The following is a 25,326-nucleotide window of genomic DNA, read 5'->3' as shown; positions in this document are numbered from 1 at the left end:
ATCAGAAACCGGAACAAGATGATCTGTAACATGTACAGTCACTCAGTTGCAGTTAGGATTTATCTAAGCTTGATGAACAGGAAACTCAATGCTAACTGGTCACATTTGTTAAGTGGCGAGTAGATGGACAATAACTACAAGGAGTCTTCATTATCAGTTATTGCATTGAGTTAGAGTCCTCCGAAGGCCATTGTAATATGCTTGCTCTCTGTCTAGTTGATAAACAGTCTAACTGGTGTCATTTATCTCTGTCTGTAGCACTCCACAAGATTCCTGAGTTTCAGCCTTCAAGCCTTGGTGTCTGAAGTGTGAAACTGCATCAGACTGGCAGAATTTTCTCATTTAACTTCTGTAGAGTTTATTTAGCTCTCAACCTGGCTCCAGAAAGTAGTGATGAACTACATTAGTGAAATCACAGAAGCACTGCAGAGGCCATAAAGAAAATTAGCCTCAGTGCCCAGCTTAGTCTGAGTCATTTTGCATTCTCATAGAGGCCATAATGATTTTTTTTTGAATTTCTTATTTTTTTTTTTGTTTTTTTGGTATTGTAGTTTTTTTATTTTGTATACCACTGCTTTGATCAGTTTCAATCAACAATGTCATTTTGCAGGAAAATAAAACTTTTGGTTGAGTTTGTTTTAATGCCTGTAAAAATTGTAAAAATTTTAGCTTTTATTTTGGCATTAAAATCTATGGTTACTGGTGCACTACCATTTGGTGCAATACCATCAATAATATAATATCAATTTTAATAATATAATATTAGTATAATATGAATATTAATAATATTATAGTATAGTTTCCATTTGTGTATCACTGTTATAAATAACAACACTGTACCGTGTTAGTTTTACATGAGTGAAACCGTTGCAGAATTTATTTTCCAAGCTTTGTAATCTTAGGCCTGATTGTGACCTGTAGCCCACGCAGGGGCTGTGTTGTGGGACAGTGGGCTGCTCTCTCCATGACCCCACTCTGCTGGATTTCTACAGCAGATCTGGTGAAGCTGTAGGTTTCCGGCCTGCATTGTTGTTAGTGGAGAGTCTTTTCTGTAGGCTCACTGAGCCAGGTTTTTTTTTTTTCTTCAGGCTCGAGAGATTCCCTGCCCAGCAGTCTCTGCCTGTTCCCATTCATTCAGACGGCTGCCCACTTCCCATGTAAGCCAGCAATGTAAGCAGAGCCTGGGCTATTCATCAGCACTGACCTTTTCTCCCAAGATTTGGCTTGATTGATTACTGATGTCTGATGCGGGGCGACATACCCATTCAACCAATACATATGTTTTGAAATAGTTAAAAAACACAACACTAAGCGAATCACACACAACTTTGTCCTGCTTAAAGAAGAACGTCCATGGGAACTACTACAAGCCAGGATTTTTCATTAGTCATTTGGACTTGTGTTGCTTTATATTTAAGGGGTGGGGGGAGGGGTAATTTCCAAATATAGTAAGTTCAAGTTGGTTAACGGTACAAACTGTCCCTTTGTTTTCTCAGTCTAATTAGGCATGAACAGCCATCTAATAGCGATACCCTTGGGACAGGCAGGAAAGTGCTTCAAAGCATGCTAATTATTCTCACACAGGTATTAGGTCTACAATTTCCAGGCTAAAGCAACAGTAGCATGATAAATACCCTTGTAGATCATGACATGCTGACAGGTCTTACCTTGATGATGCTGTTTACCTAACTCTCCTTTTTTTTTACTCGGGTGACCGCACATATTTCCTCTTTGTGAAGGCAGTTTGGCAGGTTGCTGTATTGAATCTGGCAGGGCTTTTAGAAGTTCCCCGAACTCCAAATGAAAGGGGAAGGACATGCTGAGTCACCCCTGACGAAAAATGATAAAATAGCACTATTTCCAAAACGCATCATTCTGTATCTGCCACATGATAAATTGTTCAAATTTCCTCAAGTTTTGGGTTTGAAAATATGCTTTTTTTGGTGTTGGCTGAGTGGTTGTTGGTTGTTTTTCTCAGTTGTGGTCATGGTGCATTGGTTGGAGATGGGAAGTCTGAACTGATATTCATCTTAATTGTACTCTCATCTGACCTGTAGTGCAATCATTTTCCACAGGGATACTCAAAATAATTTAGATGCCCAGATAATATTTTTATTTATCAATTTTTTTCTTTTATTGTCTCATTCTCAGGTGTAAGATCTGACTATGAAAATCCTGTGTAAATCTGTTCAAAGCTGCAGTCTTCCTGGCATATTATTCAGTGAGGCAGGGCTTCATCAGAGCTCTGGCAGTGTTTCTCATGGACTCATCACTGGCTGGATGCTGTTTACTCTTATCTCTAGTCTTTTTATTGGCTTTATAGAGCTGCTCTTCTCTTCGACAAAACCACTGGTAATTACCTATTTGCTAAGTACAAGTTTGCTCATTAGCGTCTCTTTTGTCTATGTAAAAAATCAAAGCAAGTGCTCATATCTTGAGATATAGAGATGCTGAAGTGATACAGAAAAATGGGTGTGTATGTATTTTTGTGGAAAACAATTTAATACTGTTGCTGTGTACCCAGATCTCACTCTATGCGTACTGTGATTTATTGAAAAGTTCACAGATTTCACAGATGTTCACCTTGTAGTGTGCGTCATTGATTTTTTTTTGTTTGCTACATCTCAGGCTGTTGTTTTATGATCAGATCTTCACAATCTCCCCATGTATTTGTAGGGCTGGGTATTGTTCAAAATCTTTCGATCCGGTGCCAATTTCGGTACCTCAGTTTCGACACCGGTTCCTAACGATACTTTTTTCGATACCAATTTTATGAAATCCATTTTAACAAGATTACAGAACATATTACCTCAGAAAAACTTTGGTTTTATTTTTTCATTTTGACTCATGCTCCTTAGCCAGTGCACAAACGAAACAAAAAAAGCACAAAGGAACAATTTTTTTTTTACAAAGAGCTCATGCTCACCAAAGCTGAATTTATTTTAATAAAAAAATACAGTAAAACTTGTAATATTGTGAAATAGTATTACAATTTAAAATCTTATTTGAATATATTTCAAAATGTAATTTATTCCTGTGATATCAAAGCTGAATTGTCAAAATCATTATTTCAGTGTCACATGACTCTTTAGAAATATGAAAACAGTTTGCTGCTTAATATTTTGGAAACTATGATACATATTTTTTTTTGTTGTTTTTTGATGTTTTAAAGAACAGCATTTATTTAAAAACGAAATATTTTGTAACATTACACGTGTTTTAATGTCACCTTTGATAACTTTAATGCATCCTTACTGAAAAAAAAATTCTGACTAACCAACACATTTTTGAACGGCAGTGTACATTCAGTAGTTATTATTTATTGCAATATAAACACTGTCAGAGTGATCAACAAGGTATCTCTTCATTTACCATTCGAAGACGGAGCAACTTTCTGCTCTTATGTTTACTCTGTGCACTGTCAAGGTCGTCATCATATTTGTCGTGGTACCGGCCTGTGCAGCAATTATTTTACCGCAAATACTGCATCGCGCGCTGTTGGCATCGAGCCTGGAGAAATGTACCCACACTTTTGATCGACTTTCCCACATCTTTAAGGTATTATGTGTGTGTGCTCGCGTCTCAAATAAGTCTGCGTGTGGAGAGTTTGTGCATGCGCGCACCTCATATGAGTATGTGCCTGTTTTTATACAGTCTATGGTATGTGTGCGGAGAGTTCCGCACGTCTCGTGTGTGTAGAGTTTGTGTGTGTGTGAGTGACTTTATTGTGCATTTCATAATTACTTGTTTGAGCACTGACGTTGACGAGTTAACTCCTTAGGTATTGAAATTTGGAACCGAACAACATGTCATTTTTCGATACTCGATAGTATCGAGGCAATTCGGTCGGTACCTAAAAAGTATCGAACTCGGTACCCAGCCCTATGTATTTAATGTTTTTTTTTAATGCTTATATATGTTATTTTGTCTCAGAAATAAGGCATGCTATTGCCAGAGGCGGACAATACGGAAGATATGAACCTTGTATTATTGAGATGTTGCCTGACAGCTGTAAGAAATGGAGAAGAAACATTATTCCTAGTTTTAAACTGCTGTATATCCCTTCGGATATTTTAATAGATTCTCTGACCGTCCTCGTGTTACATTTGTTGAGGTAATGCTCTGCAGAGGCAGGGCCTTGCCCTCTGATGTAATGCCATGTAAACAAATCCCCATCTTTTTCACATTATTGCAGGCCAACGCTTCTTACACCAGACAGATTGTCTGCCTGTTAACGAGATCATGTTTCATCCAGATCTTCATGAAGCTGATGCTCCATTATGGGGGTCTAAAAATTTATTTGTTATCCTTTTGCCCCTGCAAAGCCTGTACTATTTAAATCTCATCTGGCAACTAGCCTGAACATGAAGTCATGCAGATTAATTTGTAAGTAGATTTTTTTTTTTTTCAGTTTTGTGATTTTTGTGATAACTGATCTGAGAGTCGTTCATTTGTCAATGACTAGCTTTAGCCAAGTGTTGAAATGTTTCCCGGTTTCTTTCCTCTTAAATGACTGTAAAGTAATTTGAATCTCATGAAACACTGAATTTTTAAACACTAATTTTGGCCACAATCTAAGGCAGAATTGCATGTTTCCTTCATAGATTTGCCAATTCCAGAATGCATTGCAATTAAATCAGTTGCAGGAAAAAATGCCCAAGATGGCAGTCTAGAGAAATGCAGATATGCCTTTTTTTCAATACTTCTTAAATATTCCTGTAAGTCAAACAGTAGAGCTTGGTGCTAGCAATGCAAGTGCAGTTATAAAGTGTTATTTTAATTATTTATATGCTATTATATTGTTTATGACTATTTTGAATCGGATTGTTTTAATTTTAGTTTGTCTGCTGAGTAATTTTATGTGCTTTTGTCATTTAGTGTCTTTTAATGTGTCAACACTTTGCGCTGTTTACGCTAATCCTTAATCCTGTGGCATGTTTCACACAAAACAAGCCTCACTGGAGCAGATGCTTATGGTATGCTTAATGCAGTTGTGTTCATACTTAATTTTGGCATTTTTATTTTTATTATTTTTTTTATCTTGACAACTGTAATTCTGTAACCAAAATAACACCTACACAAGCACAACAAATGCAACACCCGCACTGAATGACAGAACCGCACTGGACAGCTAGTTGTCTGCTATATCATATGTGAGAGCCAAACTGAACTTTATAATCATGAGGAGTTTCATTTGTTAACAGAGACAGAGAAATGATTCGTGTTCATCTAAAGATCCCCAGAGCTGCCAAGGATACAAGCCTCAAACAAACTGTCTATACTTGCTTAGTTACAAAACATTTAAAGTCGTTGTTATTTCTTTAAAATATGTGATGGATAAACTTGCGCCTCAGTTGGACTAATTTATTTAACGCACTGTCAGTTCTTGAGCATCAAAATAATTTTGGTACAGCCCTAATTATCTATGTAGATTTTTATTTCAGTTTTATTAATTGTATTACTTCAGCTTAACTTATGTCCGTTATTTGCCAAGGCAATATTTCTAAATTTCATTTACTTTTTTCTTTTAATATTTACATTTTATTTGATTTTAGCTTGATATTAGTTTAATGAAAACAAATTTGAAGTTCTTTTTTTTTGTTAACTAAAAACACAGTTAAAATGTTGAATGCAATATAATTTAACATAAGTGCCATGGTGTTTTTGTGTTAAAGTATCACTTTGTTTGACTTACCAACATGCTAATATCAGACATCTATGAGATCCTGTGATGGTTGTGGTGCTGCCTTGTAGGCAGCATGGTGATCACTAGGTTACAAAACAACTGTGTTTGATTGGTCTGGTCATAGCACTCATAGATTGTATATAGAATATGACATCCTTAATGGTTTGGCTTACATTATTTCACTCACTTTTTATGATGCAGTTGGTCTAAACTGTTGCATTATCCGGTTGCTCAACTCGTGGATATTGTTGACAGAATCGTTTACAAAGGAAACTTTCCACAAGTTCCTCTCTGCCAGCTCCAAACTCTTACAACAGCCCTTCCCTCTCATTGACATGAAGCTGCTTTTTAAGCGTGCGTGGGTGTACGGTGCTTCCTACAATTTTTCTGCCTGCCAGTCTTTCATAAAGTTCTCCCTGTCTGCTTCAAAGGACACAAAGAAAACTGCATGGTGGTAGTTGATGGCTGCTAAAGGAAGATGGCTGTGTGGGTTTAGGGGTTTGTTGTTTTAAATGGAAGAGGGATGTTCTCTTGTTCAGCTTGTCATTTATCTCCTGTCTCTGCAATTAAATCCAAACAGAGCTTTGGGGTGGGAGTTTTCCTGCGTGGCAAACATTAGCTTTGTTTCTGATTGGGTGGTGGCTTTTTTTTTAGTTTTTAATTTATTTAATGTCTTTTGCTAAGTACCTGCAAGGGGAGGGCCCATTAGACAGTTTTACACTGGATGATTTTACTGATTTTATTGAATCATTGATATACTGTAGGTTCTTCAATCGCTAATGCTGATATTTAAAGACAAGGGTGGCGTAGATCTCTCTCTCTCTCTCTCTCTCTCTCTCTCTCTCTCTCTCTCTCTGTCTCTCTCTCTCTCTCTCTCTCTGTCTCTCTCTCTGTCTCTCTCTCTCTCTCTATATATATATATATATATATATATATATATATGCCAGCTTTATTTTAGTGAATGAAAATGATTGATCAATGAAATGATCATTGGCTGTTGGATGTGAACGTAAAAGTTTGTTTACGTTTTCTTTGGATAAAATTTTGGTCTATACCTGTGCTTTAATTTTTTGAAAACTTTTTAAGATACTTGAAGATGTCATCCTTTGGCAAAGCTAAACATTCATTTTTGATCTAGCACAAGGGCAAACTAACACTGTTAATGGGCATACAGGTACAGGAATCAGCTGATGTGAAAATCTAACCAAATAACAACCTGGTTAATCTGCTTGGATCATTATCAGTTCTAAATGAATGAATTCAGTGTCACCATTTGAATATAGATGAATAACATTTTCCTAAAGTCTAATCATCATCCTAAAAGTGCTCAATAGAGTATGAAGATTAGAGTTTTGCCCAGGTTTCCACGATCCTCCAGAGACACAGTCTCTGTGTCATTTCCTCTGTTTCCACAATCCTCTAGAGAAACATGTCCATGTTGTTTCGCATCTCATTTCTAACTCTGTACTATATCTTTTTTCCTCTCTCCATTGCTCTCATTCTCTCCCTCCCTGATCCCCCCCCCCCCCCCCCCCCCCCTCTCTCTCTCTCTGGCAGGCTGCTCCTGCAGTGATTCAGTATCATGGAGGCTGGCAGTGGGGCTGCTGCAGTGGTGGGAAGTGCAGCTCTCGGACTGCTCGGAGCCACAGGAAGTCATGACATCTCCGACAGGTAAGATTTAACGTGCTTCCTCATCAGACCCCGTCAGGGTCTTCTAACTCACCCAACTAATTTTACTCATTTAAGGTACCTGTTTGTTTCTACTTGTGACACGTTCTTGCTCCTGTGTGAATATGTGTGTCTCTGCCTCAGCATGCCTTCTGCTTCTTTGCCGTTTCATTCATAACTGTAGAGGTTATTTCCGCGTGCAGCGTGTGTGCACAGTGAAGTCTTGGGCACGTACATCCTATTCCTCTCCAGGGGCTTGAGGAGAAATGTCAGAAGTGCAAGCGTTAGGAGGTACAGGCAGATTTAGCGGAACAAAATGTAGGCTAAAGGTTCTTGGAGAGATGCATTCATATATCCAACTCATTGTACGCAGAGCTACATTACCAAGCTGCAAGCATTGATAAATACCCAACTTTAGATCATTAATCACTTAGGAATAATGTCATTCCTCTCATAAATATATCCCTGCTGTCATCAAACCCCAAATTTTGCAGTCAGATGACATGGTGCTGAGTGCACAGCCTATATGAAAATCCACGATGCTGAGTAGTAAAGCTGTGGCAGCCAATAAAAAGCATTTCAGTGCCAGTACACTCCCACACCCACCCACTCTCACGGCTGAGCCCTGAGCGCAAGTCACATGATCGGCAGCGCTCATAAGAGCCTGCACGCTTTGGCGTCCTTTCTGATATTTTGCCCTAAATCCCTTAACTATCACCTTCCCACAGAAGGTTTCTGGCTCTGCCGCAATTGTTCTGAGTTTTGAGGATTATTGTCCAGCCATTTAGTTTTGGGGTTCACTTGTAGACTTTGGATTTCTGGTATGTGGAGGGTTGCCATGGCAGCCACAGCTTAGCATATATTAGATATTAGCACAACATCAGTGAAGGAAGGCAAGAAAAAGGACAAGGGGAGGTAGCGTGCTCTCTCAGCTGTTGTGGAAAGCTTTCCAAATGTGGTCGTCATTTTCATACACACCCATGCTTATGATTCATAGTCACTAGGGAAATGCTTTAGCTGTGCTGAGGCTTTTCTTCCACAGTCCCTGATACTGCGATGACCCGGAGCTCTGCAATCCTTCACTATTCTGTCCTGCCACTGCACTGTATGCATGTCTTAAATAAGCGGCCTCTAGAGTAGGACATTGAATAAAGTGCGGAACAGTCTGCTAAGAATATGTAATAGTTCATTTCGAAGACTAAACTTTGTTACCATTCTAATCAATGGCATCTAGATTTCAGTGCAAGACCTCTAAAGTAGATCAGATGTTCGCATGGCCATTTACTTGACATTTAAGAGACGGTTATTATCCAAAGCGGCTTACTGTGTGCTGATTGCAGGGCCAGTTTGCTTCAAGCAACTTGGGGGTTTAGTGCCTCACTCAAGGACAATAAAGTGATAAAATGGATTTGTGATGTCAGGTTACTTGGATTTTAAACCACTACCTTTATGTTAGCAGTCTAGATCGTTAGCCATTAGGTCACTGTTTCCATGTAAGGCTCATTTTCACCCAGCTCAACACCCAACTGCTAAAGTTATTGTAGGTTAAATGGGACTTTTGTATATCTTTTCCTAGTGCAGAATGTGGAAAATATACTCATTAACATTTAAATTAACATTTACAACCTTACTGACCAATAGTTATATGATCAATGGAATCTGTGTTTTTTTTTTTTGAGATTTGTGTTTTGTAACAGTGGGTAATTTGTCAGACTGATTTAAACCTGTGGGTGATTAGATTAACTTGTTAATAAAAGTAATTTGCTTACCAGTCAAACTGCAGTGTTAGTGCTGCATGATAGCTTTGCTTGCAGCCAGTTAAGGCAATGCAGTTACAAAGACCTGATGTCTATTCAGGGTTTCAGACCAACATTTGAGAGCAGTGACACCAGTGCCACTAAGTTGTACAGATGGTGGTCCCAGAAGAAGATTTGGTTTTGGTGGTGGTGGTGGGGGTATTAAAAATAAAAATTATTTAATCATACAAAAACTATTGTATTGCAATAATAAGTGCAGTTGCTAAGAATATTATTCATAATAAAACATGTTTACTTCTTGGTAATACACATTTGACAGTAAAGCACTGAGCTTGCATTGGAAAGCATACATTTACTTTTATTAACAACGATAATGTGTAAAATCAAATGTTTATATGGAAAATTTATATATACTACTCTTATTTAGTGTACCATTATTCATCCATTTGGTTGTAGTCTTGAGGCCTGCTATTTATTGTATTTATTGTGTGTGTGGGTGGGTGGGTGTGTGTGTGTGTTTGTGTGTGTGTGTGTGTGTGTGTGTGTGTGTGTGTGTGTGTGTGTGTGTGTGTGTGTGTGTGTGTGTTTTCATCACATTCAATTCATACTTTAGATCCACAACTCTGTTAAAATATAATTTAGTTTGTTGTGGTACTGTAGATTCATAGTGGTGCAGAAGAATTGATTTATTTATTTATTGAGTGCTCTATTAGACAAACCTCACAGATTTGTTTTTATACATCTGTTATAATAAACTCGTGTTAGACCATAATCTTCTTGTGTCAGTGATTGGGTAAGACTGAGCAAACAGTGGAGAGCTCTCTGCTTTATGATACACAGTGCATTTCTATCAGCATTTTCCTGTCAGTTGACAATTTGTTTGTCGTCACAGTGACGAAGCGTTCCTTGCTTGAAACCAAGGACTGTGTGTGAAGCATTAAGTAGCATTCACTCAAAAATTACCATTCAGTCATTATTAACTAGTCTCGTGTCATCACAAACCTTTATGCTAAAATTAATTGAAAACAAAAGTAGAATTGTAAATGATCTTCACAGTGATGTTTAGGTCTATTCCATAGACCAAAAATCACCAATAGCAGTGGCCTAAAGCATATCAAAGTGGTCATACAATAGCTTTGTGTATGCATATAAAATTATTTACTATAACCCTTATTTTTTTTGTTATTGTATGATAAAAAATACTTTGTGTTCCATGGAAAAAATTATATGCGCATAAAGTGAATAAATAATCAAATAATATTTATATATGCTATCTCTTTGTCTAATTGTGATGCACCAGTCCTCCAGTACACCATCATTTAATGTCTCTAAAATCCCTTTTCAGGATGGAAGAGTTGCAGAAGCATATGGTCTATGCTGTTGATTTCATGACCGGCAGCCTCTCGTGTTAAAAAACATTTCATCTTTGAGTTTAATAGGAAAGTGTTACTCTGTGTGGGCTGGTTTGACTGGCATTACTTCTCTGCCACTCTGCCACTGGAGTTTGCAGATAGAAAGTGCCCTGCAGGACACAGTGAGTTCTAGGCCTGGTGTTAGTGCTCCTTTAGACCAGTTCTCTAAGGCTGACTATTGTTTTGATCATTCCCACTCGAAAATGCCCAAATGTGTGTGTGATTGAAATTAACTTCCATGTTTTCAGTGTGATCCTCCTGATGTCTTCTCTCAAGGGTAGAACAAGCTAGCTAATGAAAATGTTTTACAGTAATTTGTTTTAGGGGAAGTTGCCTTAGGGGAATCTGTGCAGCAGACAGTGTGAGACCTGCTTCAACATTTTGAAGTCTCTGGAGCTTGCTTAGATAGGATCTTCAGAATAGGAGCAGCTCTGATACACCGTTTTTTCCCCTCATTTTTTGCCATTTCGTTTTCCACTTATAATCTCTGTGTTAATGAAATGCTTACTCAGAGGTGCTTTCATGATTTATGAAAGCCTGGTGTGACCTGCACTAGCCTCCAGGAGTTAATGACTTCCATTGGGATGTGATGAGGGTATTGTGACATAACACAATGGCGACCACTCCATCTTGACCCAAGAAACATTCCAATTATCTCTGTTGTCCTGCAGTGGCTGAAACACAACCATCCATACTCAGATTGTATTATGACATTAAAAGCACAGTATGTAAGTTTTCGCCACTAGAGGTCGCATTTCCAAAATAATAACAAAGGCGAAGCTTAATGACACTATGAAGGAAAGTGGAAAGATGGGACATATTAAATTCACCATCCAGAGAGGTCCGAATCATGTTCACAGATGTAATTTCTTCTAACTCAGTGTAGTTTAATAGCTTAACATATTTTTTTTTTTTTTTTTTTTTTTTACCTTCCAAAGTTATTCAGACAGCAGATAATTTATGCCAGTGTAAGAACGCTATTCCAAGCGTTGTTTTTGTAGTGGGCAGTAGGGGTGTGCAATATATATCGTCTGCGATAATATCGTATATCGTTGTTTTAACGATGTGTGATTTGACATTGAGTATTTTGCAAAACCAATTCAAAACACCCCTACAGAGTTACATGCTTATGTTACGTGAAGTCTAGACTGCGAGTGCGCATCTAGAGTGTGTTCTTTCACTACATGATTCAGTCTAATAAAATGCATTTAGAATGATTACAAAATTCAAGATATGGTGAAAGAAAATATAGTTAATCATATAGTTAATCAATATCACACAAAGAGTGCCGTTTCTTTCTTCATAAATTAACATGATTACAAATGTAATGTCAATTTTTTTTACAACAATTCAAAAAACAAGTTAATTAAGAGACTTACATTTTAGACACGCTTTTGCTCTATTTCGACATCAAAAATAATTAAAAACACAGCCACAGCACTGTTTTTCATTTTTGAAGATCATGACGGTGTTTCGTTCCTGAAACCGTTTTTGTGATTCGGTTCAAACGCAATGACTCACTTATTAACAATGACTTGCTGCCACCTGCTGGTAGTTTTAATTTCACATTTAAAGTTTCTTTTTATTATTTAAATTATTACATTTAACAGTATTCAAAATTTTATGTTTAATATATCAAAACTTTATTCATGCATTTGTAATTGCAGGTTTAATGCATTCATTTAACAGTATTCTAAAACAGCTTCTGTGCAAATACATCTTGGTAACCCCAATGTCTGCCACATTCTAATTCAGAAGCAGCTTCTGCGTGTGTTTTCTCTGTATAAAAATAGATGAATTTTATTGAATGCTTACTGGAAAAGTTTTCATATGTTGCAGTCCTTAAGTTACCCACAGCAGTCCTTAAGTTACCAGCACAATAACACACTCAGCAAAATATAGTTTAATTATCGTTTTAGATAAAATCCAATAAAATATTGAGATATTATTTTTTGTCAATATCGCACACCCCTAGTGGGAAGGTGTTTTTCTTTAACAGTCCAAAACAAGTTAAGTAAAGTGCGTGCATTCGTAATAAAACGTCTCTCACATGGCTCCGGGGCATGAATAAAGGCCTCCTGTAGCGTTTCTTTGCGGTTTTGTAACAAAGATATCCATATTTCAAATGTAATCAGCACTTTTCTTTCACTTCTGCTGACTGTCATATGCAGAAGCGTTTCGGCAGATGACGTAGGACATATGCGTCACACGCACACCTCTGAGATATGCTAGTCTCACAAATTTGTTTACAGGAGAAACAGAAGCAAAAGTTTCCTTACTTAAGCAAAGGAAAACCAGTCTCCTCTTTGCTTATATTGAAATCCTCCGATATTTTTCTTTATAAATACTTGGTTTGTACTTCTAATTCATGACCAGCATTTTGTTTTGTTTTCACTAATAGTATTAAATTAAAAGTTTGTCACTAATCAAGCTACGCTGAAGTCCTACGTCATCCGCTGGAACTGCTTCAGAGTATGATAAATAGTGGAAGTGATAGAAAAGTGTTTATTATGTTTGAAATATGGATATTTGTCTTACAAAAATGCATGGATTCGCTACAGGAGGCCTTTATTCACACCCCAGAGCCGTGTGAGGCATATTTTATTACGGATGCGCGCACTTTATTTAACGTGTTTTGGACTGTTGAACAGAAACACCCACCAAATGCAATGATAGAGCTTAGAAGTGCCAGGACAATTTTTAATATAACTCCGATTGGATTCGTCTGAAAGAAGAAAGTCATATACACCAAGGATGGCTTGAGGGTGAGTAAATAGCAGGCTAATTTTCATTTTTGGATGAACTAACCCTTTAAGTCTAGTGCAAGTTTAAGCACTCTCAAAAAAACTTCACTTATAATCAGTAAAGCTGTCGATACCCTGTTTGATGAATGAATCTCCTACTTATATCATACGTACATCTGCATTTTGTTTTTTTTTTTTTTTTTTTTTTTTGGAGGGAATTTGCAAGAGAGCAGAATTCAGTCAGAGAGCGCATGCACTGAACAACAAAACTCTGGTGTTTCAGCGATGACTCATCTGAACTCCTCTGACTGGCTGCTGCATTCATAAGCTCAACAGACTCGCGGAAAAAGAATCATGGTACAACATTGAGCAGATCTAAATTTAATGCTAATGCTAATAATAATAAATTTAATTTAATGCTAAATTTAATAATCATTTCATTTTCATTTTATTGGCAATAGCCATAATGGATTGAGTATAACTGTACAGCAACATTTTTGTCCACGTGTGTTACCATAGTTTCTACAAGCAGAAACCAATAGCACTGATATTACATCACTGATAGGCAACAATGAACCAGCCATTATTTAAATAGGAATTTCTCTGGATTTACAAATCCCTGGGAACCTTTGGGATAACTTAAGTACACAACTGCATGAAATATTTCACACTGTGCAAGTGGTTTTTGTATATTTTATTACGAAAATCTTACATACTGTGCCTTTAACATCCACTGGGCCAGAATAGTAATGTGTTCAGTTTTTAAATGCTGTAGGTATTGTTCACAACTTTAAATAATAAATGAGTGGAGATATACAGGAAAGTAGTGTGATTTAAGAGTTTGAATGGATCTTGTCTATACCCTGTCTTTTTTATGCTGATTTTGAGGGAGAATCTGGGGATTTGAGTTTTGTAATTTAATTTATATGTAATTAAAACCTAGATGGGACTTATTCTTATAAACTTATTCATGGCAGGTGTCCAAACTGAGACTAAATTAGTCTCAAATGTGGCAAAAATAAAAATGCTTAATAAATTAAGTCAAGAGATATTTGTGTGTCCAAATTGTGTTTTATGTATTTTTTCTCAATAAATTTATGTATTTTTTGAATAAAGTATATATGTATATGGTTATATTAATTGTCGAAAAAAGACATTGCATACGAAATTAGTTGTTTGAATCAGTCTCAATCAGTGAATGGTTCAGAACCATTACTGAGTTCACAGACTCATTTTGTTCATACTGATGCTTTTAAAAAAATTAATAAAAAAAAAAAAAAAAATCTAATATTAAACAAAGATTATTATTGGTTATGCATGTGAGGTCCAATAGGTAGCTATTATTAATTGCACTTTTTGAATGTTTTGAACAACCCTCTTTATCGAGCATATCTGTAATTAGTCAGCTGAAGTCAATTGGCTTCTAATTGTTAATTTTAAGAGCCAATGGCTTCCTAGTCATACTGTATGTTTTTTTTTTTTTTTTTTTTTTTTTTTGTCTAGAGCTTCCAATACAATGTCAAATTGTCAGTACTTGACACTAGTGCTCGTATCTGCAGCTAAAAGCATGGGTGGTGGATTTATAGTAATTTCTGAATGGCCAGAAGTCTTCAGATTACTGTGGAAATCTTCAGAGCCTACTGTGAAGTTCTGTGGGTGCAGATTCCGTTTTGGTAACTGTGTTCTGTGGGTGCAGATTCCGTTTTGGCCTGTCATTAGTGTTTTAGCATATCTTGCTAACCTCACCCCAGAAAACCCTGCTTATCTTCACATGTACTTGATGGAATCTCCTTGTTCCATGAATGCTTCACTAACCAAAATACACACAGGCCCATGGCTGCTGCGCGTTGTAGTTCTAGTAAATGTGATTAATCGTGTTATTGATTAAGCACTGCAGTTGGTTGCATCTGGATCAACGAAGAGTCCTGGCACAGTGTCATAATGCAGCACAATGTTGCTTTCTGAACATCCTCCATCCTTATAATTATGGATGCAAACTCTGCTGTGTCAGAACTGCATGGAGGAGATGACAGTTTGGTGTCAGCAACGTATGGATAACCCAGCCTCTTCTTTTCTATTTTGAAATGTTGGATCTGTGTTCATGTGAGGCTGAAACTGACAGCAAGAGAGGGGAGGAGATGTAGGTGTACTACAGAGACCTGGATGAATCCCGTTTTCTAGCACACTGCACAAAATCACTTAATCTATATTTTCAGTAACAGCCTCCAAGCAGGATCAATTTGCACAATGAATTTGTGTATAGTATTAAACCTTTTGTTCAGAGGATATGTCTTGAAATAAAGTCCCCATGAAATCAAAATTAAAGTTTTTTGGGTGTTACTATCAATATGTTAGTCTTCTCATTTAATCTTCAGACCAATCAAATGCTCTCTAGAATCCGACACGCCTGCCCCCTGCACTATAAATAGACACTGAAGCTGAGATCGGTGGTTTGTTCACAGTGTAGTATTTCCTGTACAGTGAATGCCTCATAGCGCCCAATGTAGGCAATAGGGAACGATTCAGACAGTGTAAATAAGCTTTCGATTGGTGCAAATGAGGTCTGTTTTCACGTTGTTTCACGCAAACCCTGGCAGCGCACACAGTCCAATCCGGACTTTGACTCCGGTCCAGAGACGCGATTGCATGGTGCGGATCATATGCGCGAGTCGACATATATTAAAAACTTTTACAACTACACAGCCTCAGCATGATAATGACCACTTTTTTGTTTTACTAAGAGTTTCACATTGAATCTAGGGTAATCAAGGGGATAATATATTAGACTATGGCTGTCAAATGCAGCTTTACCGAGCTCAACGGCTCTGGCCCGAGCTGATATTAACAAAACGCTATTGGCTTTTTTCTATTTATTGGCTTCCTGTTTCAGTTGAAATTACATCACCACATAGAATAATGCTGCGTGTTTCAAGGCACTTCAGGGGACCTTTAAGTTTATTTTTCTCACCCCATTGGCAGTTATTTTTCTTCCTTTAAATAGGAATCTGCCAGAATTTTGTATTGTTTATGTTTAAGAAAAAACTGTTGGCCAATGGTTTAAGAAAAGTAAACTTAATTTAATATATATCCTGTGTGTAGAATGCTGTTCTTTTTAGTTTTTGTTATTTTTTGTTTTGATCTTGTCTTAAGGATGTTTAGATATTGTTTAATTTGAAAACAAGACAAAAACAGGTTTTTTTTTTTTTTTTTTTTTTGCTTTGTAGTCCAATGTTCTCGTGGTAGGACTGGTATTTGTTGTTCATTTCTGTCCGTCTTCAAGATCATTTAGTCAGATTTTGAATCAATATCAGATTAACAAGAATAATTTTAAATAACATTGATGTCTATATATTGCTGTTGCTCATCAAATCATCTTAAGAGCGCCTTCCCTGGCACATCCCTTATGGTGAGAACCATTTTTACTGTGCTCCATAAATCATATGCATATTTAAAGGTCTTAGAAGGATTCAAACTGTGTCATTAATTTAGCTCAGATTTGTGTGGTGGTGTCAAGTTCTTGTTTATTGCAGAATGGCAACATATAAAGTAAAATACAGACAAGCTCTCAGAGTTAGAGTCTGACATTTGCTGGATGGTACCGTTGTGTTGTAAGCTGCTGGGTCACACATTATGCTCCAACGTGAGAGTCACGTTAACATTCAGTAAACATTTAAAGCCATTTTCCAGGTCATCCAGATTGGTTTAATCCATATAGTATAACTTTTGTTATTTGTTCCATGCCTTTTTATGGAAACAATTTTCTGTTCTGTCAGAACATCCCCCACTTTGGAAAGTGTAACGGTACCACTGACCGCGCTGAGCTTTTCATCTCTGATCAGTGGTGGTTTGTCATTTTGCCCATGTGAGACGTGCCAGTTTGCCACTTTGTCTCTCCCACCCTCTCTCACCAGGGTTGGAAGGAAATAGTATCTTCGCTTTCTTTCATATCACCCATTAAAGACCATATGATTATGATCAACTTTTCTAGACTTCATGCTTTTCCAAAGAAAACTGAAGATTCCCTTCTTAAATTTGGCAGATATCCCTACATGCTGTTGTAGGGATCTTGCTTTGATTCCCTGCTGTGCATGCTGGATAATAATTTTTCCCTTTCATGTCACTGTGATTAGTTTTGACATCTTGCCTAATTGAAATGATGCTGCCATTAACACCTCTGTGAAGGATGGGATGTTCTAATTCACCGCCTTACATTGAGGACTTGTCATTTTTGCTGTCACACTGACTGTCTGATATTCCACTCCGCTCCGCTGTTGTAATTCTCAAAGGCAGCCGCAAAGCAGGCTATATCCGTATATTTCACAGACTATCAGACTGACCCTGCCTCCCTTCTCTCTCTCTCTCTCTATATCCCATCCCCTCCCCTCAGGGGCCTGAGGCCTGGACGGCACCCGGAAGAAGACGATATCGTTCCCGAGCTTGCGAGGAGCATCCACCCCCGAGAGCGACCTGACTGGGAGGAAACCATCAGTGCAATGGTGAGGAGCCAAGTTCTCGCAGTCTCAGACAAATTCAGCGACTCCCTCCCACGCCCTGTGTTTACAAAACCAGTCGTAAAGACAGCAGATAGCACACCCTCAAGCTGTGAAAATTAAAAATCGACTGCTTGCTGTTCGATAGGGACAATATCACTGTCGTTTCTGAAGGATAATTCTGTTCCGTTTTTGTGGGTCCTTGATTCTTTTACATACGACCCAAATTACTGCTGTAGACTGTCAGCCTTTATAACCTGTCTGTGGGAACATGCTCTTGTCAGATGCCTGCAGAGAGATGCAGATCTGGTCATTATCCTATGATAATCAAATATACACTACCATTCAAAAGGTTTTTTTTATCATTTTGAAGTCTCTTGTGCTCACCAGGGCTGAATTTGTTTGATCTAAAATTCAGTAATATTGTGAAATATTACTACAATTTAAATAATTTTCTATATGAATTTATTTTTAAATGTAATTTATTACTGTGATGGCAAAGCTGAATTTGTCAGCAGCCTGGTTTGATGCTCAAGAAGCATTTCACATTAATAATGTTGCAAACAGTTGTGTTGGTTAATGTTTTTGTGAAAACTGTGATACTTTTCACGTTGATGATTAGAAAGTTCAAAAGAACAATATTCACTTATGAAATGATCAGTTTGATGCATTAATAAAATTAAATGCTAAATAAAATATAGATTTTTTTAAAGAAAAAATATTTGCTGACCCAAAAAACATTTGAACGATAGTATACCAATAAGATTATAGCATAGAGTCAGAATTTCATACTTATTTGCTAGGTAGTCATATTTTTATACCACATAATGGTTCTTGATTTATCTATTTTGCTATCAAACAGGTAAGATATAATGCAGTCACTTATTCATTACTGCAAAATACATGAAGTATGAAGCAGCTGACTATAATATGACTTTACATTGTTTTGCAATAATGAGCGGTGACACATTTGATTTGATTGTAGAAGTCCCCTGATTGGCCCATTAAAACGGAGTGTTCCAGAGAGCCGTGTAGTAATGGATGATTGTATTAAGCTGCTCTGAATATCTACAGCATCTATAACATTATTTCCCCAGCCTTTGTTCAATATTGAATTAGTTTCAATTCATGATTATTTCACCAGCACTGACATACTTGCATTCAGTGGTGCTGATGATAAAAAAAAACCTTGTCTCCATGGCAACCTGACTGTTGGCTGATGTTGTTTTGAGCACAAGCAGATTAGCGAGCACATATCAAGGGAACCACCATGTATCAGCTCACTCGTATGACAAATTAATTTAATGCTCTTTGGCTTGGTTTCATACTATTGTGTACCAGTGTATTAATTGAACTCATTAATTGTACAGTAAAGGTCATCGAGCTTCAGTGGCTGTCGTCTTTTCACTGTTGTGACCTAGTTTCACTGTCACTTATAGTGAAGTGAGACTGTGATGATCATTAGACTGGCTGTTATGAATAACGAAATGGAACCAGATTTGGATCGGACCCAGTTGAGTTTTCACACCATGTTTTACACCAGCAGAAGCTGGTCTGTTCAGCCGCATGCTCATTTGAAGGCTGCATGGTCAAGAGACTTTTAATAAGCCCATGTCTGGCAGCTAAGAGCCGCACTTTCAACGCATTATTCATATTTCATGGACTTTTCGAATCACTGGGATGTTTTGTTTGGCCTTGCCAGATGACTGCATGTATCTTGTTTGGCTAGACATTGAAGAGACTGGCAACAGAGTTTTATAAAGCACACCAGCTGTCAAATGATTTAGAGGCAGGGCACAGGCTTAGCCTTTGTGAAACCACAGTTCAGGGGCTCTCAGCTTTTTGGCATATTCGTTTAACCTGTCTTTGACCCTGTTGTAGATTTCTCTCTTCTTCCATTACTTAGCAGATCTGTTTTATGGTGTCTACAGGTAGTCACTGATGTTACATGATATTCTCATTATGCTGTGCTGTTAACTTTAAAAATGGCTTTGTGTATGAGAGATTTGTCTCTTTAGCTCTTATTTGCACATAAAGATTTGTGTAGAGATGGGAGAAGACTGTTCATGTTCTGTTAAAAACTATATTCAAGTGCTTTATCACTTTAATGTAATGCATAAGTGTTATTGATGGTATTGTAAAAGGATATTAAGATTTTAATTTAATGATTAGTTGTCATTTATGTTTTTTTAAGTGGCTATTCTGATATTTTGAGTAGTTGATTGACAGTTCAATTGTAGCAGATGAGATGCACAAAAAAATTAGAATTAAACTTTTGTTTTAGACAAAATGTATTAATTATTCACAAAATTTTTAGAACATAACATTGTCTAATATGATTACCATGTACATCTTTAATACAGTACTTTTGTGTTGTTTTGTCACATTGGTCCTGGTGTGAACAGGCCATAACTGTGCCGTTTGGTGAGGATGAGCTATTGGAATGTGTCCAGGGACATAGACTGTCATGTCCCAATCATGCATTGAAAAGGAGCATGTGTGTTTTTCTTTCAGGCACGGAGTGCTGAAATTCCAGAGCTGAGCTCTGAGCCTCTCATGCGCTCTTGCAGCAGCACCGCCAGCATGAAGGTGAAGAACATCAAAAAGTAAGTGTCAAAAATTCACACAGCCAAAGTCACAAAGGGTTCTGCTTTTTTCCATATTAGCAAGCAGTCAATCACTGACTAGCCCTCATGTTTATAATAGCTGAATATTGAACTCAGTGCCCTGTGATCTTTTCAGGCTCTCATTCACCAAGGGCCATTTTCCAAAGTTAGCCGAATGTGCCCATTTCCACTATGAAAACGTTGACTTTGGGACAATACAGGTAAGATCTTAAGCCCTTAATAACAATGGACTTCAGAGGTCCAAATACAGAGTGGACCTCAGTGACCGGACTTGAAAAGGACAGCATTGAAAATGAGGCACATGGGAGATTAAATTCTGATGTGCATGCGTGTTTGTGCAATGAAATGTCAGGGGTGTGCAGATAACGCCAAAGTGCCACAGCTGGGAGAGGGACAGTAGGGCGTCTCTAATGCAAGGCTCTGGGGACTGAAAAGTGAGGATCAACGTGATTTAATATCGCTAGAGCAGCAGTAGCACTCCTGCAGATGACTATTTCCTCTGCTGGAGCTGGGTATTGCTAACTACTTCACAATACAGTACACATCTCAATACATATGTCACAATTCAATCGTGGATGCATTACTGTATCATAATTCGATCTTAATTGAAACTGTGCCAAAAGCGTAAGAAAAAAACTCAGCGTGACGGCGAGAGAGTGTGAAACTGCAGTATCAGTATCTCTTCACTTTTAAATGCTGAGAAAGACCAGTTTTAGAGTCTGCACTTTTGGCAGCATGCTTCGCTAAATGTTGGAAATTATATTAATAAATACATGTTTATAAATGTATGTATACATACTGTATGTGTGTCTGTGTGTGTGTATATATATATATATATATATATATATATATATATATATATATATGCATTCATGACATGAAGCACTGTTTAATATACTTGTATTAAATTAAATTAAATATATTTAAAGTATCATAAAGAAAATGTAAAATAATACTATTAATAATAACACTTTATGTATATACATGAATGTTTTATCAGCATAAAAAAAAAAAAAATATGACTCCGAAGTAGCAACTAATACAAATACACTAAAATACACCAAAATGTGGCCTCATTTTTAATTTTGTTATTTTGCAAGATACTTTGTGGTCTGCTTGGTTGGTTAGAGAAGGGTTTTTCTGACTCTGGGCTTCGTCACCCCCTTTAGGGCTCTTGTGGGGTCAAAAATGAAAATTTGATTTTAGAGGAACTAATGATTTTATTCGTATAACTTGTTTGAATAATCCATGTTAATAAACAGATGTCTTTCATTGATGACGAAAAGGTTGATTTTTGGTCGGGTCTTGCTTTTTTAATTCTCTCAATGTTCCAATTTTTAATATTTATTTTTTTAAAGATATTTCAATTAAAAAGTAGTTTAAACTTCTAAAATCTACTGCATTCTTTTCCATTATGTTAAGCTCCATCTAGCTGCAAAAATCATGACTAAATATAAAAATTCTTAGCATTCAGTTGTGATGAAAACAAATGATTGACAGTCTGCAATGATATTCATATAGCAATGGGTAAAATCACTCTTTATTCAACAGTGGAAAAAATGTGATTTTCTTATCTAGATAAGTTTGCTTTAAAGTGGGGGTGGTGTTGTGAAACGCATGACTCATGAAGCATATGACTTGTGTCTCCTGAGAAAAAGGGTGGGGACCACTAGGTTAGAGGAGTGTGACAGCTTAGGTCAGCGCTATACATGGAGACTTTGGTTCTGTGGCAGTAACAGAGCTCAACACTCTGGAAAGGATTAGAGGGCATTTGCAGGACATGTTATCCCTTTTAAAAACAGGTAGACAGGGTGCAGACGGAACCAGAATAACTATGTTTAACTAGAACATGACAGTGCTAGACCTGATGCAATGACGTATTTGTACATAATGCCCAGTGTACCTGATCCTATTTTCGACATTCATTCTTTTGAAGTGGTAAAGAAAATTTTACTTTTCTGTATTTCAGACTAGGTGAATAGGTTCGGCTTCTTCAGTGTCTTTTTAGAATTGCTGTTCCCTTTCACGTGTTTTACATTTCTCATTATAAACTGTATCAAGGCTCAGTGAAAGCCTAAAAGGATTGGTGGGAATGCTGAATAGCGCCTTGTTGTGTAGGGACAGGAGGTGGGGTGGTGCGACAGTGTTGGGAGATCTCTGTGCCTCTGTGTTTGGGATTAAGGGTATAATGGAGCGCTCACAGAATGAGAAAATAGATTGGCATGGTGTTGAGGGCTAGACAATTGGGAGGGAGTGAAGCTGTGGTTTCTTCGGGGGGCTTTCACACTGAATAGTAATCCTGCTTTGGAGGAATTGCCCTGGGAATGCCCGAAATATGAGACGGCTATTTCGCATTCAGATGCTGCAGCGTCGACATTTCTGTATTACTGTTTACGGATTATTGTTGTCATAATATACGTAAACCATCATATAGATACAGCAGGTTGTAGCCTGCGCTGGTGTCCAGTAGATGGCGGCAGCTTACTACATTTACCAGTTTGCAGCCCATGCAGCAGGGTACCATGGTGATGATGAAGAACATCAATAATTCTCTTAACTTTGCTACATAATCATGGTTTATGCACAAAAAAAAACCTAAATCCGGAGAAGTCCTGTAGCCCTGAATGAATGAGCCTGTGGTTGTACAACAACAGCTGGCACGGATACAACGGCCATGTTTGCTGTGTTCCTACCAGAACCCTGCATTTCATCTTTCTGCTGGTGATTTATGAATGGTTTGTAATTACAGGCAGATCACTTGACTGATACTCCCAAATGAGCAGCAGAATGACAGAGTTTCTCTGCATTCAGAAACCGTTCCAGAGAAAAGATGTTGTCCATCTGTACCATATCAGTTAATAGTGATTTTATATATTAGGGATGTGCATCTCCATAATGAGGCAGATGCGATGTGCATCTCGATGCATAGGCAAGGATATGGTACAATAAAGATACATATGAAGCAGCTACTGATGTGATGCGATAGGATTCGCCCCTATTACGATGCAGTTCGATTCGATTCAACACAATGCGATTCAATGCAATGTAATGCAATGGAAAATATATGATCACTTCTTATGCCAAACAAGTTTGCCAAATAAGCCAGGCTAATTTCAGTTAGTCTGACTCATTGTCAAATGATTTGGTTCCATAAAGCAAATTTAACATAGGCCTAGATCAAGCGCTGACTCTTACATACTATTATTAGATTTTTTTTTACCGTTTCTAGCCATGCAGCTTTTCTCTCTGGTTTTATTACAGCTGTACCTTTTCATAGTTAGTGGAGCAGATAGCAGAACATTAAATTCTAAAATAGCTATTTAAAGCATTAAAATAACTAAATTAAAAGTTCAAATCATTAAATTAAAAATGAAAATAAATAATAAAGAAAATGACAGTATTTTACTTGGTATAAGAAACACACATTAACTCATCTGAGCTTAGTAATTACTACTACTAGCTTATTTGATTTACCCGTTACAATAGTCCCTTTACAGTTACTGCTATCATAAAATACATTTATATGTAGGTTTAGAATTCTACAAAAGACACATTTAATGTCCAAGAACAAATATTTTAGCAAAATGTATGTTACTCAGAATTATTGCGCTACTATTTGATTGCGCTCCGTCTGTTTAGCTCGATGCGCGCAGCAGCACTCATTCCCTCGCGTAATCCTCGCCCACTCCTGACAGCAAAATGGATATATTTGCATGACTTTCTAACATTTACAGATGAAAAATATACATATGACATGTCATTTATGCACTGAGGAAAACACAATGTCTCAAATGCATTAAACAGCACAAATTTATTCACTGTTTGCCACGGTGGATCGATTCGATCCATGATCGACATTAACGGCTGCTTAAGAATAAGCGTGCACAAATTAGTGAGATTGCGTGAACTTAAATTGTCGTTTATGGAACCGCTTTAGCCCAATAGATTTGTTTATCCCTGCTTTTCTTAGCATCTTTTATGAAACAGGCCTCGGGTCTCCGTAGTGTTGTGATTTGTCAGATTCAAGCAGCAGCAGCAGTGATGAGAGCTAGAACGTACTTGAGAAACAGTTTATAGAGGAAAAATCAATCTACATATAAAATATTAGACACAGATTTTTGGTCACTCTCTAAATAATAAAAGTATAGTGCATCCACTAGTAATTATATATAAACAAATTAGTTTTTACCGATGCAAACATGTTATAAAATAAATTTTATGCCGATGTACTGGTGCGTAATGTGTGTGTGTATGTATATATATATATATATATATATATATATATATATATATATATATATATATATATATATATATATACATATACATATACATATACAGTGCCCTCCATAAGTATTGGAACAGTAAAGACAAAATAGCTTTCTCTGCTGTGGTGTCAAGACATATGCAAATATGATTAAAAGATGAATATGCGACAAAACTACAGAATGTCACATTTTATTATTAGGTCTTTCGACACATGTTTTACCAAATAAAAGAACAGCACTTTTAGAGTTCATCCCACTATTTGATGTGAGCATAAGAATTGGAACAGTTGAATTTTAGGCAGATGTAAAAGATTAAAAGCTAATATTTAGTTGCAGATCCCTTGCATGCAATCAGAGCAGTGAGTCTGCAACCAATACACATCACCAGACTCTTGGTCTTATGCTTTGAAATGCTTTCCCCAAGCCTTTAATGCAGCCAATTCCAAGTGTTGCTTGTTTTGGGGAGTTTCTGTCTTTAGTCTCCTCTTCAGCTGGTGAAATTAATGTTCAATCGGATTTAAATCTGGAGATTGATTTGGGCAATCTAAGACTTTACACTTCTTTGCCCTGATAAAGTCCTTGACTGAACTGGCAGGGTGTTTTGGGTCATTGTCTTGATCCAATATGAAGTGCTTTCTAATGAGTTTTGTGGCATTTTCTTGAATATTGGTAGC

General features: G+C 37.1%; 1 protein-coding gene across 1 annotated transcript in view; it reads left to right on the top strand.

Moving 5' to 3' along the window:
• The window catches only part of arhgap32b (Rho GTPase activating protein 32b), a 90,603-nt gene that overhangs the window by 19,413 nt on the left and 45,864 nt on the right, over positions 1-25,326 (top strand). Inside the window, 4 exon segments of the mRNA XM_042710888.1 lie at positions 7,244-7,357; positions 17,655-17,763; positions 20,272-20,363; positions 20,500-20,584. Coding sequence (XP_042566822.1) covers positions 7,269-7,357; positions 17,655-17,763; positions 20,272-20,363; positions 20,500-20,584 — 375 coding nt within the window. The 5' untranslated portion in view covers positions 7,244-7,268.

The sequence above is a fragment of the Cyprinus carpio genome, chromosome A21 (genome assembly GCF_018340385.1).
Source record: "Cyprinus carpio isolate SPL01 chromosome A21, ASM1834038v1, whole genome shotgun sequence".
NCBI classification, from domain to species: domain Eukaryota; kingdom Metazoa; phylum Chordata; class Actinopteri; order Cypriniformes; family Cyprinidae; genus Cyprinus; species Cyprinus carpio.
Note: the sequence above shows the minus strand (reverse complement) of the source record. Positions and strands in the feature narration are given on the sequence as shown.